A 19320-nucleotide genomic window follows, 5' to 3' on the forward strand; every position below is an offset into this window, starting at 1 on the left:
TTGGTGGATTTCTCCCAACCTCCCCTTCCCCTGGCTGTGCTGAGAGAACAAACCCCAGGGCAGCTCTCTCTGGACACAGGATAGTGGCTGCCCTTACCTGGCATTTCTTTGGGAGCGCCACATGCCCAGCTTGCTATTTTGGAGCTGGATTTTTTTACCCTGTATACATAAATAAACTTGAAAACCTGTCCTAGTTTTCCTTTCTGCCATCACCCAGGCTCAGTGTTTCCTTGCAGAGCCCCAGCTGGCACTGCAGCCACAGCCAGGGAGGGGCAAGAGCTCATTTTCCTTGTCCTCCACCTCTCCTAGCCCCACAGCTCCAGGCAATGAGGCCACCACAAACCCCAACAGGGAATTCTCTTCAAGCCCATGGATGTCACTCCCATGGAAGTGGAGCCCAGAGCAAGATAAAATTATACCAAAAATCAGAATTGTCCAGGCCAGGCAGCAGAGCCAGAATCACTGAATCATTAAGGCTGGAAAAGCCCTCGAAGATCATTGAGTCCAATCCTTCCCCCAGCTCTGCCAAGGCCACCCCTCTCCCATGTCCCCAAGTGCCACATCCCTGGCTTTTCTGAACAGTTCCAGCAATGGGAACTCCATCCCTGCCCTGTTGCAATGCTTGACAATGCCTTCCATGGAGAAATTGTTCCCAAAATCCACCCTGAGCCTCCCCTGGCCCAGCCTGAGGCTGTTCCTTGTCCTGTCCCTGTTCCCAGAGCCTGAGTCCCCCCTGGCTGTCCCCTCCTGTCAGGGAGTTGTCCAGAGCCACCAGGTCCCCCCTGAGCCTCCTTTTCTCCAGGCTGAGCCCCTTTCCCAGCTCCCTCAGCCTCTCCTGGAGCTCCAGGCCTTTCCCAGCTCCATTCCCCTCTCTGGACATGAACCCACAAGAGTTCTTTGAAATTAAAACTGGAAAACACAGCTGCACACCCCACCATGGAGCAGCAAGTCCCAGCTTCCGAAGCAACCAGGAACATTTTCCACAGCTCTGAGCACTGACTGCAACTGAAAATCAGAGTCAGGCAGGGCACAGAAGGAAAGAGCACAGTCACCCCATGGAAATGTTACCCATGTCCTGTTTTGGTTATCTGGTACCTCATTTTATACATAAAAATAACAAATATATACACAGGGCACACACAGAACCTCCCCAGTGCCCCCGGGCTCTTTTCCAAGAGCATTTTAAACAATTTACAATTGCTAATAAAAAGTAATTGAGAGCCTCCAGAAGGTTTTTTTTTCTTTCTTTTTCCGATAAACTTCCTTGCATTTAAGGTTTGTTATTCTGCAGCACCTGCTTTTCACACTTGTTTGTGCTCTAACCAAGAAATTATTTTGTTTCCAACGTGAGGAAGTCGCAACTTTTCCTTCAATTTTCTTTTCTTCTCAAAAAGATGAGAACAAAGTGCCTCTGTGTGACACTGAAGTGCTTAAGGCCTGGTTTTAGTGCTGCCCATGCAGATGGAAGACTCGAGCACATCCAGGTTTTGATGGCAAGTGAATTAATTCTCTGGAAGGAAATAAATGGGCAGCCCCATTTGCAAGGGCTTCCATTAGGAGATGTAGAATAACTCCCCAGCAATTCATTTGCCACAAAGCTGGGATTCGGCCAGGAATCCAAGACAGAAAGCCTCGAGTTCAGTATTTATTTGTGTCAAAACAGTCTGGCTGCATTTCTATTATTTTATATGGTTTCTCAGCAAGGAAAACATCACAATGGGCTGGGACTGGGTTGGGAAATTTTTGGCTTGGCAGTGGAATCTGTGAAAAGCTGCAAGGAGAGGCGAATAAAGGTATCTTTTGAAACTTCCCCAGCCCATGGTCACAGACGAGGGTCCCGTGTTGCTGAAGGCAGGAAGTGCGGGGCACCCCTGAAACCTTGAAAAAGATTGGAACAGTTCCCTTTTCCAGCCTTCAGTCGCTGCATGGAAAATTCAGCTGCAATTAGCATTGAGTACAAAGCACTTTCTGTAGGCTGACAATAGGTAGCCAGGGCACAAAGTGGACGTAAGGAGAACGGAATCCTATTTTAGAGAATTCAGGGGTTTGTTCCCAGCGAAGGGATCCCCACTTCACCCCCCCAGCAAATCCAAACCCACCCGTGCTCCCTCTGCTCAGCACCGTCAATCCAGAGCAAGGAAAAGCAAGTGCAGATTAAAAAGCATCAGGGGAAGTTCAGGGACGTGCTAAATGGAATTGCTTATTTTGCTGTTCCATTAAATAGGCAAGCTCAATGCATCTGACACCCAGACCTATTCTTTACGGTCACCATTCACCATCAATCACTGACGCTGGGTGCCAGACCTGCCCCAGTGAAGTGCCCACTGCTCTGAATGACTCTGATGTGCACTTTGTGCTGCGAGGGAGAGCAAAGATGAACTATTATATTGTTAAATATGTCGGGGAAATAAAGGGTTTTCTCCGCATCACATAAATTCCCACGACATTTCAATTCATCTGCCGGTGTTGTGGACAGCGTGGACACTACAGCACGAGATACTGTGCCTAAGGATAAAACAGCAGGGCAGAAAAAGTCCCGAGTCTGAGGTGACGTGACCTAAAGTAGAGGTTAAAAGCGAACAGCGCCTTCACCTTCACATCTACATGCACAAAGACGACAGCAGCTGATAATTAACGCAATTAAAAAAAAAAAAAAAGAAAACAAACAAACAAAGCAGCTTCACGATCTTTGTCACAAGTTGTCACTGACTGCCTCACCACTCCCTTCTCCCAGGGAGCAGAAGAGCGAAAGAGGCAAAACCCTGGTGGCACCATGTGCTGAAGAGCACGGCAGAGTTAACGCTTCCTTACCTTTTATAGAAACCATGGAGAGGCTGGAGACATAAAAACTGCCAGTAATCCAAGCAGAAGGCCTTCAACTTCAGCATTTTCCGGCGCTCCTGCCGCCGCCGCCGCCGTCTGCAGCGGGCTTTTAGCGACACAGGACTTTTTTGTGATGCTCTGAATGAGTGGAAGGCGGTGCAGCAGCCTGGTGTCCCCGCATCCCCGGGCTCTGCGGTGGCCCCGCACGGCTCGGCACCTGCAGCCCCCGGGTAGCCTCGGACAAAGAGGCAGGAGCACAAAGGACACGGATTCACGGGCGCTCTTTGATCCCGCTCGCCGTTTATCCCTCTCTCTCTCTCTCTCTCTCTCTCTCTCTCTCTCTCTCTCAAAGCCCTCAGTCCTACCGGGATCCCTGGAATTACACAGAAATGCCACTTCTCCTTCCGGCTGCTTTAGGCCGTTCTGAACGCGCCCTGGACAAACAGCGTGGAGAAATTCCAGCTGCGGGCTCTGCCGGACCTTTGGGAAGCATCCTCAGAGCTGCCCCAAGCTCGGGAAACGCCGGCAATTATCTCGATGGGCTCTGACACCCCTGGCCGCTCCCCGGAGCACAGCCGAGATCTCAGCACACGGGGCTGCAGGCGTTTGCCCCTTTTTTCCCTCCTTTCCGCCCCCCACTCCGTTCATCAGCTCCTGTACCCGCACATCAGCTCCATTGTCTGCGGCACCTCGGGAACGGGGGGCTTCTCGGGAGGGGAGGGGAAAGGAGCGGGGAAAAAAGGGGGGGAAAGGAGAAGAAAAAAAAAAAAGAGAGAGAAAAAAGAAGGCAGGCAGGAGCTCAGACCCTCCCGCTCACACACCAGATTGTGCTTATCTGGTTCCCCCCGCGCTTTGCCAGGGAGCGCAGGGGGAGGATGAGCCAACCCCGGAGCGCGGCGGCAGCGGGACAGCCCCCGAGCGACAGCACGGAGCGACAGGGACAGGGACAGCGGGCCACAGGGACAGCGGGGCACAGGGACAGCGGGCCACAGGGACAGCCCCCGAGCGACAGCACGGAGCGACAGGGACAGGGACAGCGGGCCACAGGGACAGCGGGGCACAGGGACAGCCCCCGAGCGACAGCACGGAGCGACAGGGACAGGGACAGCGGGCCACAGAGACAGCGGGGCACAGGGACAGACCCCGAGCGACAGCATGGAGCGACAGGGACAGGGACAGCGGGCCACAGGGACAGCCGGGCACAGGGACAGCGGGCCACAGGGACAGCCCCCGAGCGACAGGGACAGCCGGGCACAGGGACAGCCGGGCACAGGGACAGCGGGCCACAGGGACAGCCCCCGAGCGACAGGGACAGCGGGCCACAGGGACAGCCGGGCACAGGGACAGCCCGACAGGCACACAGACAGCCCGACAGGCACACAGACAGCCCGACAGGCACACAGACAGCCCGACAGGCACACAGACAGTCGGGCACAGGGACAGCCGGGCACACAGACAGCCCGACAGGCACACAGACAGCCGGGCACAGGGACAGCCGGGCACAGGGACAGCCCGACAGGCACACAGACAGCCCGACAGGCACACAGACAGCCGGGCACAGGGACAGCCGGGCACACAGACAGCCCGACAGGCACACAGACAGCCGGGCACAGGGACAGCCCGACAGGCACACAGACAGCCGGGCACAGGGACAGCCCGACAGGCACACAGACAGCCGGGCACGCAGCCGGAGCGCCGGCGGGGACACACAGCCCCTCCGGGGGATGCCGGCAGCCGCAGCCGCTCCGGAGACACCCCCGAGCCGCGGGCTGGGGGCTGCTGGGCACGGGGAAAGGCAGAATTAGCAGCGTTTGCCATCGAAACCTCTGCCAGGCACCATAAAAGCGGGTTGCTTTTGTTCTAAGAAAACAGAAGCACAAATTTTTTTAAAAAATTCTGTCTTTTACCATGGCCCAATTCTATCAACCCCCTCCTCCCCCTCCTTCCTTCCTCTCTATCCCAAGGTGAAGCGCCAAGGGTGAGAATCCTGGAATGGGATCACACAGGGAAGGCTTAGATTAGAGATTAGGTGGGAATTCCTCCCTGGCAGGGTGGGCAGGCCTGGCACAGGTGCCCAGAGCAGCTGTGGCTGCCCCTGGATCCCTGGAATGTCCCAGGCCAGGCTGGACACTGGGCATTGGAGCAGCCTGGGACAGTGGAAGATGTCCCTGCCACGGCAGGGGCATGGAATGGGATGGGCTTTAAGGTCCCTCCCAATCCAAATCACTCTGGGATTCTGTAAATCTCCTGAGATGGAAGAGATCCACAAGAATCCAACCCCTGCCCTGCACAGGCACCCCAAAATCCCAGCCTGGGCATTCCTGGGAGCTCCTGGAGCTCTGGCAGCCTGGGGGCTGGGACCATTCCCTGGGGAGCCTGGGCAGTGCCCAGCACCCTCTGGGGGAGAACTTTCCCCTGAGATCCAGCCTGACCTTCCCTGGCCCAGCTCCAGCCCTTCCCTGGGTGCTGTCCCTGCTCGGACAGGAGAGATTTGTGCCCATCCCTCCCCTTCTCCACTCTCACAGAATACTCTGAGTTAACAACAGCACTGAACTGCCCCATTGCACCAAACAGCACTGGCACACAAGAACTTCAACAGCAATTTATCTTAAAAAAAAAAAAAAAAAAAAAAGAGAGAGAGAGAAAGAAAACCCCAAAACCCCCACATATATGTGTGTGTGTGTGTGTGTGTAATTAAAAAAAAAGTTGCTGTTGTTAAATAAGAAGTGTCCTGATGGAGAGCAATTCTTGTGTCCAGTTTCCTCTAAGTTTACTCTTCCAGCAACTACAATTTGGCTGTTTCTCATTCTGTTTCCTTTCTGAAAATCACTCACGGTAAACAAGGCTACAGCTTGAATTACTGACCAATAGGTAGAGAAGAGTGCAAGAGTCACAACAACAAAACCAAAAGCAGAATCTGACTAAATGCTTCAAAAACCACTCTGGCACTTGGACAAGTGTTTAGAACGAAACCAACCAAACAACAAAACCCCAAACAAACAAACCAACCATAAACCACCCCAACAATCCCCTCCCCAAAAAGCCACAAGAATTTTTGTGTTTGAAAACTATGCAAAGAAAACCAAACTCCTAAGCCTCAACCTGAGACTCTTTTCCATGTGGACCTATCTAGTTGCCCAAGTGCCTGGATAATAAGCTATATTTAGGGATCTATATTGGGTATCTTTAGGGGTTCTGGTTTTACTCATTGTCACTGTGCAGCTACAGAAGTGCCTGGCATCTTCTTTGAAAACTGCTTCATGTAGGTTTAATTAAATGAAATAATACATTTGAGTAAGAACCGGCCGTTTCTTTAGTGCAGTAAAGGAATCGGTGGGTTGTGTTTAAACAGGGTCACACTTTGTGTGGTATTTCCCTAAAAACACCTTGTACAGGACAGGGTACAGGACAGGGCAGTGGTGGGAATGACCAGATCACGAGAAAAGCAACTTGCAGGAGACAAAAGTATTTGATTTGGGCCTTTAAAAAATAATTTCTTGTGAAGATTCTCCTTCAAGTACCCCTTTCCTTGTGTTATTTGCTGGGATTTCTTTCAGAGCAGCCCCAGAGCTGGTGACTCCCTAAGCAAACACAAGTGGGTATCTGTGAGAAGCAACATCAGCCCCCAACAACACAAAACGCTGCCAAATCCAAGCCTGTTTTTCTTCCTGGACTCAAATTCCCTTGGGCTTCGTTAGCTTGGCAATTTTCAAGCCACTGATGCCATCACGGCGAGGATATTTAGATTTTCTTATCGAGAATCTTTCATCCCTGCTTTTCATCCCCAGTTCTCCAGGGTAGTTTTATCTGCAGAGGAACTAAAGGAAGGCCCTGGAGACCCAGTGGCTGCTGGTGAGCCCCAACCTCCTGGCACTGCCTCCTGCCTTGGGCTTGGTACTGCCAAGATGCTGATGGGAAATCCTCTGAAATCTTTTTTCCTTTGTTTCTACCAAAGGGGGGGGGGGAATCGACTTTTCCCCATTGTAATGTTTTTGTATCTGATTTTTTTTACATTCCAAGAAAAAAAGAAGTATAAAAGAAAGGAAAAAAATGGTTACATCCCATAAGCAAGGCCAACTATTCCCAGGATCAAGGGAAAAGGGGAAAGGCAGCCTAAGACAAGTAAGCTCAGGAGACGCCAGCCAAAGACTTGATCCTGAAATGAGACTTTTTAGGAAACTTACCCTTTGTCTGTTCACATTACAAAGCAATTTCTTTCTCAAGATCATATCCTTTCCAGAAAAAAAAAAAAAAAAAAAAAAAAAAAAACCACAAACAAAAAACCAAAAAAACCACACCCCAAAACCCAACAAACAAAAAATTCCTATTTATCACCTTAATTATCTATTTCTAAGCGGTGGGCTGGGAGCAGAGGAGCCATGTACCCATGGATTTCCTGACAGCATCCAACGCTGATTATCCCACCCTGCGCCCAGGGAAAATGCTAATGAGCACTTTTGCAAATGAAAAGCCCCACGCTCTCAACACGTTCTTCATTTTCCCTTGTCTTCCCCAGGAAAACAACAAAGGAAATTAAGCTGCATCTCACGCTCAGCCGGGACATAGAACTGGTTCTTTCAGAAAGGCATTTACCGAAACCTTTGACTCTCAATTCCCAGGCCTAACACAAGCAGGGATTTTTGGATGTGCTGCAGCTCCAGCGCTGGAGCCGTGAGCAGTTTGCTGAGAATTTCTGCAGTCACTCCGAGTTCAGCCTCTGACAAGGCTTTCAAAAACAGCCACGAAAAGAAAAAGGGGCCAAGTGGAAATGGAACGTTGCAGCACCTCCTTTTTTAGGGGTGGTTTTCTTGCCAGCCCCTGGAGCTCTGAGGCTGCAGGAAAACAATCCACTGAGGGATAAAATAACCCCAGCATGAAGCCAGTGCCTGCTGGAGTTCCTGCTGTACTGCTTGGGCACTCCAGGAAAATTGACTTGTCTGGTGACAGTCCTTCACAAAACACTAATATTGAACTACTGTTATTTACTCAGTTAAACTCTTGGAGTGATTTGCCAGGAACATTCCCGAAAAATATTTCACTTCCCCAGAAAAACAGATTATCCCCCTGAACAGCAGAGAAATTGTAGTAGTTAAATTGTTTTCCACAAGTCTTTCAAGATTCCAGGGTGAGATACTCCACTGGCCACACACAAAAAATTCATGGTAGCTATTGGTGTATTGTGGAATTCAGGAATTTGAGAGCCCTCGGGCTTGGGGACACTCTGGGGACACCCCAAGGTGCTGGTGACAAGCTCTGCAGGGATGCCCAGAGAGTCAGGACATAAATCAAAGTCTCTCCCTTCCATATTGACTTGAAGGGCAGCTCTGCTGCCTAGAAACTTTCCAGAAACTCGGAAAGCTCTTTGGCTTCAGGCAGCTCTCAGAGCTCTGCACTCCCCCACGGATGAATTCTCATCACCATTTGATCCTGCCCTTTAGTTTTGGTTATTAAAACCCCTCAGCTGCCAAAGGATCCGTGGAGAAGGGCAGGAAGAACTTTGCTGTTCTTTTCTCCCTGGGCTCACACAACCACTGACCGATCAATTTGCTACAGAAGATGACAAATCCTCCCCAGATATCTCCAAAGCTCAAGCATTTAAATGTCCAGCTCATTTGGAACAGGCCTGGCAAATCGACCCTCCAGAAGGGCCACGTTAAAATTGGGATATTAGGCAACAAAATATTTTCAGATGCCAACTGAAAGCTGACAGAGGCCAACTCAAACTATCCAGAATAAATCCTGTGCAGGCTGTGAAAGAAATTGTGCCAACCAATATATACACACATATAATATGCCCATTTTAATATGTTTTCCTCTTTATAATAGAAGCAAATTTTTCCTATTAACCTATACTCTTCTCAGAACTGCGTGGTTCACTGAGGGGAAATGTCTCTTGTGATGGGGACAGGAAATCCGTGAGCAAAATGCAAAAACGAGAGCCCCGACTAGGAAATACTTGACAGGACACTGGGTGGGGCCGTGTTAATTGGTACATCCCATTTTCTGGGTTCTTCAAAGGCCAATTTGCTCAACGGGTTCATGAGAACACATCCAGTGACAAGAAACCTTCCATTACCTTTCATTGTACTTCAAAAATAATGGCCTTAATTCCGTCTAATTACAGCTCCAGAGCAGGCTTGTTGGCCCTGCTGAAGTGGATTTGGTATCACGTGCTCTTCCCTCTATAAGTATTTAACACTAAGAAAAGAAATCACACTTTTATTTGATAAAATCGCAACAGTTGCCTCAGTTTCTCCTCTGTGGTTGTTTCGCTCCAGGTTTTTTAAACTTCAGGCAGTTTTTTCGACGGTCTTTAAACAGCTGTTGAAGTTTTTTCAGAAAAAACTTCCAACAGTTTTTATAACTTCCTGAAATTATTCAGTTTGTAGTTAAAGAGTGGCATTCTTAAATCCTTGTCTGGTAACCCCCAGGTATTATTTCAGCTCAGTCCTCAGCATTCTGAAGAATTTACTGCATGCATCTAATTCTTCCATATTCCTCTCTGACACTCTCCCCTCCATGGAAAGAAATACTTAATGGAAGAAAAAATCATTGTAATAAAATCTATTTCCAGTCTGCGATAAAGGTGGCAGCAATACCTGGCTCTGGTAAATCACACACCAGCTACACCATGCTCTCGTTAAAATAAATTTGCAGCGCAGCAGAGCAGAGGGAAGTTGGAATTTTTCCTTCATTGTCCTGCCAGACAAAGGCCCAGTGTTCCCATCCCACTGGGAATGGGACAAAAGTACAGTGGGGACTGAAGGTGGCCCAGCGCTGAGGACAAAGGGAATATCACAGCACAGGGGGCGGCTGCTGGGAAATGGTAACAAGGCCAATGCTTCACTTCCAGAAGACTTTACACTGGATAACAACGGAAGATTAATTACAGAGAGGGCTTAATTTGAATAAGGTTAAACAGAACAGCTCCCACCGTTGTGTTCAAGCAAGGTTCAAATGACATCATGTGGGAAAAAGTCACGTCCCCAACCCAGAGCATCTCCAAAGGAAGACTCGTACCAAAGCAGCTGGAGACGGAGGGACCCTGCCCCAGCTCTATCAAAGGCAGTCTGTGCCTTTGATGCACTTTGCAGTGCGCAGGGACGAGAATAAAAGATGCCAGGTACCCATTTGATAAGCATTTCTTTCTAAACGGAGTGATCAAAGTAAAATCCCAGTTCTGGCAGCACCTCCTGTGACAGAGCTCTCGGAAGGGTGGGTGCTTTCATCCAAATGCTGAGCGACAGAAAGACGAGTTGACATCCCCACCCAACTGTCCCCCAGAGCAGCACAGAGCTGCCAGGACAGGGCAAATCCTGGCAGCATGAAGGTGATACAAACCTGAGGAGAGGCAGGTTGTGCACAGACACACCCTTCTGCCCCTCCCCTTGGTGCTCCTCCCACAACAAACCCAGGCTTTGAAGCCAGAACTGAATTTCAAGTTGGAAATCCCGGAAAAGAGCAAATTATCCGCCCTTAGGAATATCCAGCTCTCGGGGCAGTGCCTGAGCATTGCACGATAAAGTTGTGGGATGTGCAGCCGATACAGGACAGGACATTCCTGTCCCTTCAAACCCACAGCTACCAGCCACGATGACAGTACCTGAGTGGGTCAGTGGAGACGCTGCTTCCTGTTTCCAGGGAAGTCCTGAGGTGACAGCAAAAGAATGAAATTATAAAGCATTAAAGTGAAATTATAAGAATAATTTCATATATTATATTTCATATGTATATATATGAAATTAAGCATATATATATTTCATATATAATATTTCATTCATATAAAGAATGAAATTATAAAGCACAAAGCAAATTAAAAGCATGAACTATTAAAAAACTCTGTGTCCTTAAGTATCAACGACTCTGCATTCTCTTCTTACAGACATTTCAGAGTGCTTAGCATGCCATTGAACAGGAGAGGAAATAAAAATCCCCAAACAAAAAGCCCATTCCTCGATTACAGAAGGGGGAATTTGAGAAACATTTGTCTGAATAAGGCACAACCTGATCATTTTTCAATATTTTAAAAGCACTCCATCCTTCTCTATCTGAGTGACTTTTACACTCACTTTTACACTCTGGGGCTTTCTCCTCTCTACCCAAAAATGCAGCTGTGGAGTTGCCCTGCAGAATTATTGACAAAAAAAAGAGAGCAACAGCAAAATACTGACTTATCATCAAATTCTTCAGAATGTCAACTGGATCCTACTGGGGTGGGTTTGGGGGTTTGGCTCAAATTTGGGACTCCCAGGGGTTTGAGGGGTCCCTAGTTTGGGGATCTTGGGGTTTTGGGGGATGTTTTACTAAAAAATGTCGGGGTTCTGGGGAGGTTTCGGGGCAGCACAGGTAGTTGTAAGGACTGGGGAAGTTCTCTAAGTATGTGGATTTTTGAGCAGCAATATTTAAAAAGCAGTGTGGTGTAATTACCCTTGCTCTCTCTGAGCATGACTCCAGGTTTATTATTATTTTATATATATATAACATAGAGTTGTATTTTTAGGGTGAAGCCGTTGTGGTTTTTTGTTTTTTTTTTTTTTTTTTTTTTTTTTTTTTTTTTTTTTTTTTTTTTTTTTTTTTTTCCCCACAGGCTGTAATAAACCATCAGCCAAAGCCCCATCATTTTTAAGGGGTTATTTGCACTCATCCATTTCTATCCCTTACACAAATGCCAACAGATCAGCCTTTGCTCCCAGAGCCATAAACACGTGCAGTCTGTGGAGGTTCATAAAATTCACATCAGAACTGCATTAATTATATTTACAGTGGTCATTCATAAATCAACGGCAAACCTTTACTTTGAATCCCAAGATTCCGAATTTATTTACAAAAATAAATGGGGTGGCATGAAGGGAGGAGGCCATAAAAGCAGCATGAATTAGCTGCACAGAAGTGGAAACAAACCATATTGTCCAATTACCTTTTAACTAAAGCACTAGACCTTCAAAATACCTTTGGGGAGCTTATGCCATCCTGCAATTTTCCTGCTGCCCCAGTTCAGGATTTGTGAATAGTGCTGAATTTTGAGGGGGTGGCTCACATATGCCGGCTTTGAGGCCGGGTGTTGGTTTACCCACGGAAAAGGGTGAATTTCATTTAATTATAATGAAGTTTCCTGCTTCCCTCCGTGCGCTATGGAGGTGCCAGCCTGCTCACTCAGCAGGGCTTTTTTTTTTGCCTTGCTTTTAACCCAGAAAAAAAAGAAAAAAAATCTGCTGCGAGCAGTTTTGGCCCTGGGTGCTGTGAATAAACATTTCTCAGACAGTGCCTGTGTGCAGGAGGGATGTGCTGTGCATGCTGAGGAGATGCTAATGAGCAGTGATCAGCCCCAAGCCCAGCACACCCCGATGGCAGGGAGCACTCCCCACCTCGGGCACTCCCTGCACAATCCCCGGGAGCACAATTACAGCTCCATCGGGGATCCCCGTTCTCCTTCCTGCAGTCAGGCATCCCCAGCACCCAAACCCTCACCCAGGAGAGGCGCTGGAATTTCTCTCTATGAACACACCCAGGAAAAGCACAGCTCTCACAAAAACACCCCTCTTGGAGTCAGAAACCTCAGCAAGGCTCAGCAAGGTTGGGAAAAACTTCCAGGATGAGTCCAGCCCTGACACTGCCAGGGCCATCAAACCATCAGCACCACATCCAGATGTTTCCTGAGCCCTTCCAGGGGTGCTGATCCCAGCACTGCCCTGTGCCACTGCTTGTCAGCCATTCCAGGGACGAAATTCTTCCTAATTCTTCCTTAGTTCTTGCGAATACCCAACCTAAACCTCCCCTGGCGCAGCTCCTGCATGGTTTTTGAGGTGAACATCAGATCTAGGAACAGCAGCAAAGACAGGAAAAAGCTTCTGGAGAAAAGCTGATGTGGAGAAATCCCCTGGAGGAGACACATCCCCACACTGTGGGGAGAAGGATGGAAAACAAGCCCTCTAAGGGAGAGTTAAACCCCAGAATTGTTACAGCCCAGCCTTTTTACCCGGCCTCCCACCCCCAGACTCAGCCTGGCACTGGGGCAACCTCAGGAGCAGTCTGACAACATGAAACCCGATGTTTAATGGCCACAGAACTCCCCAGTAGCAACAGGAGAATTCGAGTTTAAATTCTACCCAAAGATCTGGGTTTAGGGTACAGAAAGTTAGTTAATTCCTACAGAATTTACAGTGTAGTATAATCACATAATCACTCCCTCTCTTTCTTGCCAGCTAAAATCCCATTTAAGTCTTTTGGTTTCTTTCCAAACTGCTCAAAGATGGAAAGTTAATTTAAAACATAAAAATAACCCAGATTCTGAACACAGTGTCATTAAAGCTGCAGCAAAGCAAATCTCTCATTGCACACAGGGGTCACTTCAGGAATGATAAAAATACATCTCATTTAGGTTACTTCAAAATAAGGTTTGCTCCTTTTGCTTTGCTTTTTAACAAATTAACCGGACAGGAAAATAAAATAAAATACTGCACTGCTGTGAAGAAAGTGAACAGGAAGATATGACAATCCTCTTTATTCCTAATAGGCTCAGGACATTTGTAGCCCAGAAAGAAGCATAGACAATATCTAATTACTGAAGCCATTATATCTAATAATTGAAGCCATTAAAAAGATACTGTTAAATATAACAGACTTGTCTATATATGTATAATTTCCATTGGTATTAATAAAGATATTTTTAAAAATTCCCAAAGTACCATTAAGTGCAGAACTCTGCCCCAGGCTTTGAGTGAAAATTGAGCTGAGACAGAGCACAAAGTGCAGAACTGCCTGGAATTAGCAGGGAATGCTCCAAAGCACTCTGGGGGCTGTTCTCTGTCTCCTGTTTGTTTCCGTGGAGTTGGCAAGGTCCTTCCAGGTGGGCAGGGGAGGAAACCTGCCCCAGTTTCACTCAGCTGAAACATCTTCCTCCTTGTCGTGCACATTCCTGACGTTTCAGGGAAAAGGCAGAGGAATGGTGGCACTAAACTGGGCACACAGCGGGATTATTTACTGTTAACGTGGTCGGCCTGAAACCTGAAGAATGTGTGGAATTGCTGGTTTAACAACAGCTTTCGAGGCTAAAAGGATTGCCCAAACCATGGATATCCACAGCTCGTACATGAAGAGCGTACCCAGAGCTTCCATCTGTGTCCATCTCATCAGATGGAAGTGACCAGCCCACTTCTGCACTGCATCGTGCAGGAGAAAACACAAATATTTCCATGAAATCACTGGTCTAAAATTCAGACAGTAGGCTTTGGGTGTCCACAGACAAAAACCATAAATGCAATTCTGGTCAAGAGTTCTGCCCTGGAGCACAAAACATGGCCACAGGCTCCAGCTCTTGTTATTGGCACTGTGTGCTGAGCAGAGAGCACTCCCAGCAATTGGGTGACTAAAAGATCTTATTCCACAATGTTTTTGCAGATTGAAAGAAGACACACAATTACCTCTCGGCATCTTGTGCCATGGCACAAAGCTCTGCTTTATTTTGCCTTTTTTGTGAGGAAAGAAACTGGGCTTTATTTGTAAATACAAAAATCAGTACAACTGAAGATTATTTTGGAAATAGGAAATATTTTGGAAATAGTCTAAGATGGAGCTCCTTGTATTGTGTGACAGAGAGAGGGTGAGGAATGCACACTGGAGGAGTGAAAACCTCTCTTTGCTCAGCTGTGACAGCAGACAAGGAGTGTTATTGATCTGAAGCCCTGCAGCTCCTGCCTCTCCGTGTGCAACACTGACAGTGGGAAGCACAGAGGGTTTGGAAGATGTCCCTGTGACTGCAGCAAGGCCCAGAGTGACAGAGCCACCCAGAGCTGTGCTGTGCCTGCTGTGGATGAACAGGGACAGTCACTGTGTCCACGCATCAGCCTTGGTTTTACCTCTCGGGATGGAGGACAAAGTTCTGAGCAGGTTCCGACCGGGCTGAGTGGATAATCCTGGGGGAATCCCCGCACTGATGGCTCAGCCCAGCTGCCTCCCGTCCCTCCTCAGGGTCCCCTGGGCTGCCTCCACCCTCCGGGCTCAATTTGCCTGGATATGCCGAGCTGGGGCAGGCAAGTCCCTTCCCATCAGGGCAGATGGCTGCAACTGCTTCATTAGCTGCTCAGCAGAGGCCAGAGGAGACCCCAGCACTGCTCTCTTCCTGCTGGCAGAGCCTACAAATAACCACACAGCACAAGCACGCGCGGTGCAAGCGGCCAGAAAAATCTCCAGGTTGAGGAAAGCCAAGATATTCCGCTGGCACGAAAAGGCGCAGCGGTGACAGATGAAATAATCGCAGCCGAAGCAAACCCCCAGCTTGATCCCAAATAAAGACTGCTTCAATAGATCATCTTTTTGGCTAAGAAGGGAGATTCACTGGGAGCATCAGAGTACAGAGATGTGCTGTCTGCAGACAGCAGCTCGGAGGGGTGTGAGGGGAAAAGGCAGCTCTGAGCTCTCTCAGACCTCGGTGCCTGCAGCACCGTGCTGCTGCATCCCTCTCACACCGAGGGGAGGAATGCAGAACATAACATTAAATATTTAAGGCCCTGTCTGGGGTGTTGCTCAGCAAATAATTGCTGCTGCTTGGCACAGTTTCTTCCTAGGAGCTGGCAGCTCAGGGAAGAAAGGGAAATCTGCTCACTGCAGGCTGGTGCTGTGATGCTCCACATGTGCACATACAAAGGAGGACTAAGTGATTTCTTTATACTCCAAAGTGCAGCTTCACCAAATGGAAATCTCCACCCTGGCTTGAGGATGGTCTGGCACACCATGGGTCCCAGTTTCAGTGCTCCTGTCAGAGGGAAAACACAAAGCATCCAATCCCAACAGGCTGAAAGGAGAGGACAGAAGGATCACCCTCAGCCAGGATACCCCATTCCTCAGAAACAAAACTGGAAATCATAATGCAGCCAGTCAAAGAAAATCATCGCTTCACATCCCTTGGTAGAGATCTGTCAATCCATCAGGAAGGGCTCATTCCCAAAATACCCCGAAGTGCCCTGAGCTCAAGGGCCCCAGGGCCTGGCACTGTCCCACTCCTTCACCTGATCTCCCCAACAAATGGCCCTGAAGGAACAAGCTGTGGGAAATTCTCATTTGGATATCATGGAGCAGAAACTGGTGAGGAGCTTGGTCTCCTCCCAGAACTGGGAGGGATCTGCTGGAGCTGTGGCTCTCCCATTTTATGCTTCAGTCAGGATAACTTTTGTTAGTGGTCTCTGACTCCTGATTCAGGGTAAAAAAAAAAAAAGTATTTGCACACTTTCTTGCAGGTGAAGCACATGATCTAGTGTCCATCTGAAAAAAGCCACTCCCAACATGTGAGTATCTTTCCGAACACTGCAGCGTGAAAAATTGACTTCTAAAAACTGCCACGAGCTAAATGAATTCCAACTACAACATCTGGAGGTTACTGGCCCTGAGGGTTAGGATTTCACTGCTGTGACTGCCTGGTATTGAGGCAGCCCAGCCTTCTGCTGCCTTTTCCAAAGGAGCTGCAAGCCCCCAAGCCCTGAACTCAGAAAAAAAAAAAAAAAAGTGACTTTATCAGGGACCCACCCCAATGACAAGAAGCCGTTTAGAATTTATTATCTGCTGAACATCTACCCAGCATTGTTTTTTCAAGGTGCTATCTTGCCAGAGGAACTGATTTCATATTAAAATATTGCAGTGATGTGGTTTTGGCTTTGTTAGAAGCGAAGCCCATCATTTAAATTGCACTTATTCCCAGAGTTACACAAAGATCAGATGTTTATTAACAAGCTTCACTACTATTCGCAGCTCAAATTTAGAACCTTGAAAAACAAACCCACCCCTACATGCGACGTGGGAATTGAGGTTTTCCAAAGAAGGAAGAGAGGGAGCGTTGTGATGGCAGCAGCCAGTTGTATATAACTCAGTTTGAAGACATTAAAGCTTCCAGATCTATGTTTAATCCCCTGTGAGGCCAAGGTCCAGCCTGCTAATGTAATCTGAGAGCTGAAGTGTTTGAAAACGTCGTGTTCAACACCATGGTTGGACAAACTTGCTCTCCACCAGGAGCCCTCACTGGTGTCCCTGGCCAGCAGCAGCTTTCTCTTTCTGTCTGTGTATCATCTGCCCAGAAAGTGATGCCTGTGGGAGCCTCAAACCCCACAGCACTTTCACATCACTGTGAGTGGAGCACTGCGAGTACCTGAGTCAGGCAAACTGCACTGCTCTGCTCTGGGTGAGCAAAATCCCAGCAGACAGCCCAGAGAGATACCCTGCACAATTCCCCACACCAAGACGCCCCCAGGGACCACAAACATCCCAGTCCTCCAAGCATCCTCCCATTTGAGGTCACCTGGCTGAAAACGAACAGAAAACCAAGGCAGGTGAGTAAACCTGGAGGTGTAATTTGTGCTTAAATCTCACGTGTCCTTGTGCCAGCTCCATCACTCTATCCTCCAAAAGCAGCACCCAGCAGCTCTGTGCAAGTGATGCAGTGGAGGATAAAAACCTCCCGAAGGTGATGACACAATGAACATGCCCCAAACTGGCCACAGGACATCACATGCTAAGACAGAAACTTACAACAGCATCACTGGGACCTGAGCCTGTTCCTGTGGGTGAAGTGCTGCAGGTGGATTTAAGCACCCTGTGACAGCTCCTGCTGGCACTCAGGGGACTCAGGGACACATTCCACTCCACTTTTCCCCTGCTTTTCAGGCCAAAGGTTTGTTTCTCACCTTCCCTTCAGCAGCAGCCCTACATGCCCAGCCCAGAGTGGGAGTTGGGGCATATCTGCAGCTGGAGCAGCTCCCTGAATCCCATAGGGACAGGAGAACAGGGGGTTGGGCAGGAGCCTGTTCCCCCTCCCACACTCCCAGGCAGCAGGAGCCCAGCCTGCACTGCCAGGGCTCATTTATCACCTGCCATGACAGAGCCATTCGTTCCTGCAGCCCTCCAGAACCATCAGCATTGCCATTTCAGAACTCACACCACTTCCAGCCCCTTTCAGTACATCCACTCCTAATCAATGAATGTTCCCCTGCACGCCAGTGCTGCTCTGCTGTGATCACCCAGCGTTTCACAGAGACAGCACATTACAAGATCCTGTGGCTCAATGAGCATCCCTCTTTTGTTTCCCAGGAAATGTACAGAATCACACACGCTGCTAAGTGGATTCAAAGACCCACAATCCATAGGCTGCTTCCCTGTTACACAGCAAAGCTGCATTTATTATCTTAATCCCATCATTTCTCAAAAGGAAAATTGACAAGAGATATTTCAGATAAGCAGATTCAATGGCTTAAATTCTAGTGCACTCTATCAGTCTGTCAGAGGTTATGATGCTTTTTTTTAAAGACAGAAAACAACCTCTTTATCACTCCACATGCACAGGCAATGTTTCAGTGCTCCTTCTCCTCCACAGGCTCAAACCTGTTGGATTTCTTTAAAAGCATCATTGCTCTCTGGAAGCAAAGGCTTACAAACCTAAGTTAAATAACAGGCAATTAATTAGCAAGCCAGCACAGAATCCAAACCCAAACCCAACTGGAGCTACGTCAGCAGCTCTGTGGCCAAACAATGTGGGGTCAGTGGTGTGTGTGTGCTGGGAATTACAGAGCAGCTCCTCAGCTGAAAGGAAACAGGATTTTCCAGCTAACTGGCAGTTTACTTTTATCAATTTACAGTAATAATAACTTTCACTGCCCTGAATTTTGATACTAAAAGGAGTCAGTTGAGACCACAATAAAATGACCACGAGATTCACACAATTCAAGAGCTCCTGAGCGCTCCCCATGCTCCTCCTAAATCCCAGAATTTCCAGTGGAACAATTCAGGGGGGCTTTGCATCCATGACAACTGGTGCAGCTTCAGTGCAGACCCAGAAATCGGGATGTGCAGCAGCCCCAAACGCATCCAAAGGTCCTGGCTGCTCTCTGGGTGTGTTTGGAGGCCAACAACCACACCTGGAACGTGCTCTGTGTTTATACACACACACACAGGGCTGGAATTCTTTGGGAAAGCCCTCAAAACACAAAGAACGTGGAAGGAAAATGTTAAAGCAAGCTTTAAATGATTCTTCCTCATCCCTCAGTTTTACTCAAAGACCATTTGATCATTGAACTTTTCCATCCCAGAGAATCAGATGGAAGAAACACGAGGCAAAACCCCACACATCTGCCTGGAGGAGGCACCGCTTCAGCTTTAACCTCCACAGCCCCACATTTCCCACTCCAGGTTACAGATAAAGCATCTTACATGGATACCAACAAAAAAAACAGCCTCTCAAATGTTCCTGCTCCTGACTGTGGGCTTTCTGCAGGGGGACTGATTGCTGGAGCCAAGATAGGTCCCTAAATGACACTTGAAAGCCAAGCTCAGCATTCATTTGGCCTCATCTGGAACAAAGTCACAGACTTCCTGCTGCTCCACTACACACCTGAACCTTTGCCTCCCCTCACGGCTCTTTGATCATCCTTCAGGCTTTGATGAAACACATCAAATGAGTCGATAATGCCTATTTGTTGTTTGCACCTTTACTGCTAAAAGCAGTGGCTGTTTCCTTGC

The 19320-nt window shown here is 48.2% G+C and overlaps 1 protein-coding gene across 2 annotated transcripts in view; it reads right to left on the minus strand.

The window, feature by feature from the left end:
- Positions 1-19320, minus strand: part of IQSEC1 (IQ motif and Sec7 domain ArfGEF 1) — a 272859-nt gene that overhangs the window by 121289 nt on the left and 132250 nt on the right. For both annotated transcript variants that reach the window (XM_066326971.1, XM_066326974.1), the window contains one exon: positions 10427-10471. In XM_066326971.1, coding sequence (XP_066183068.1) covers positions 10427-10471 — 45 coding nt within the window. The remainder of the gene's footprint in view (positions 1-10426; positions 10472-19320) is intronic.

Source organism: Sylvia atricapilla, chromosome 11 (assembly GCF_009819655.1).
Source record: "Sylvia atricapilla isolate bSylAtr1 chromosome 11, bSylAtr1.pri, whole genome shotgun sequence".
Classification (NCBI taxonomy): domain Eukaryota; kingdom Metazoa; phylum Chordata; class Aves; order Passeriformes; family Sylviidae; genus Sylvia; species Sylvia atricapilla.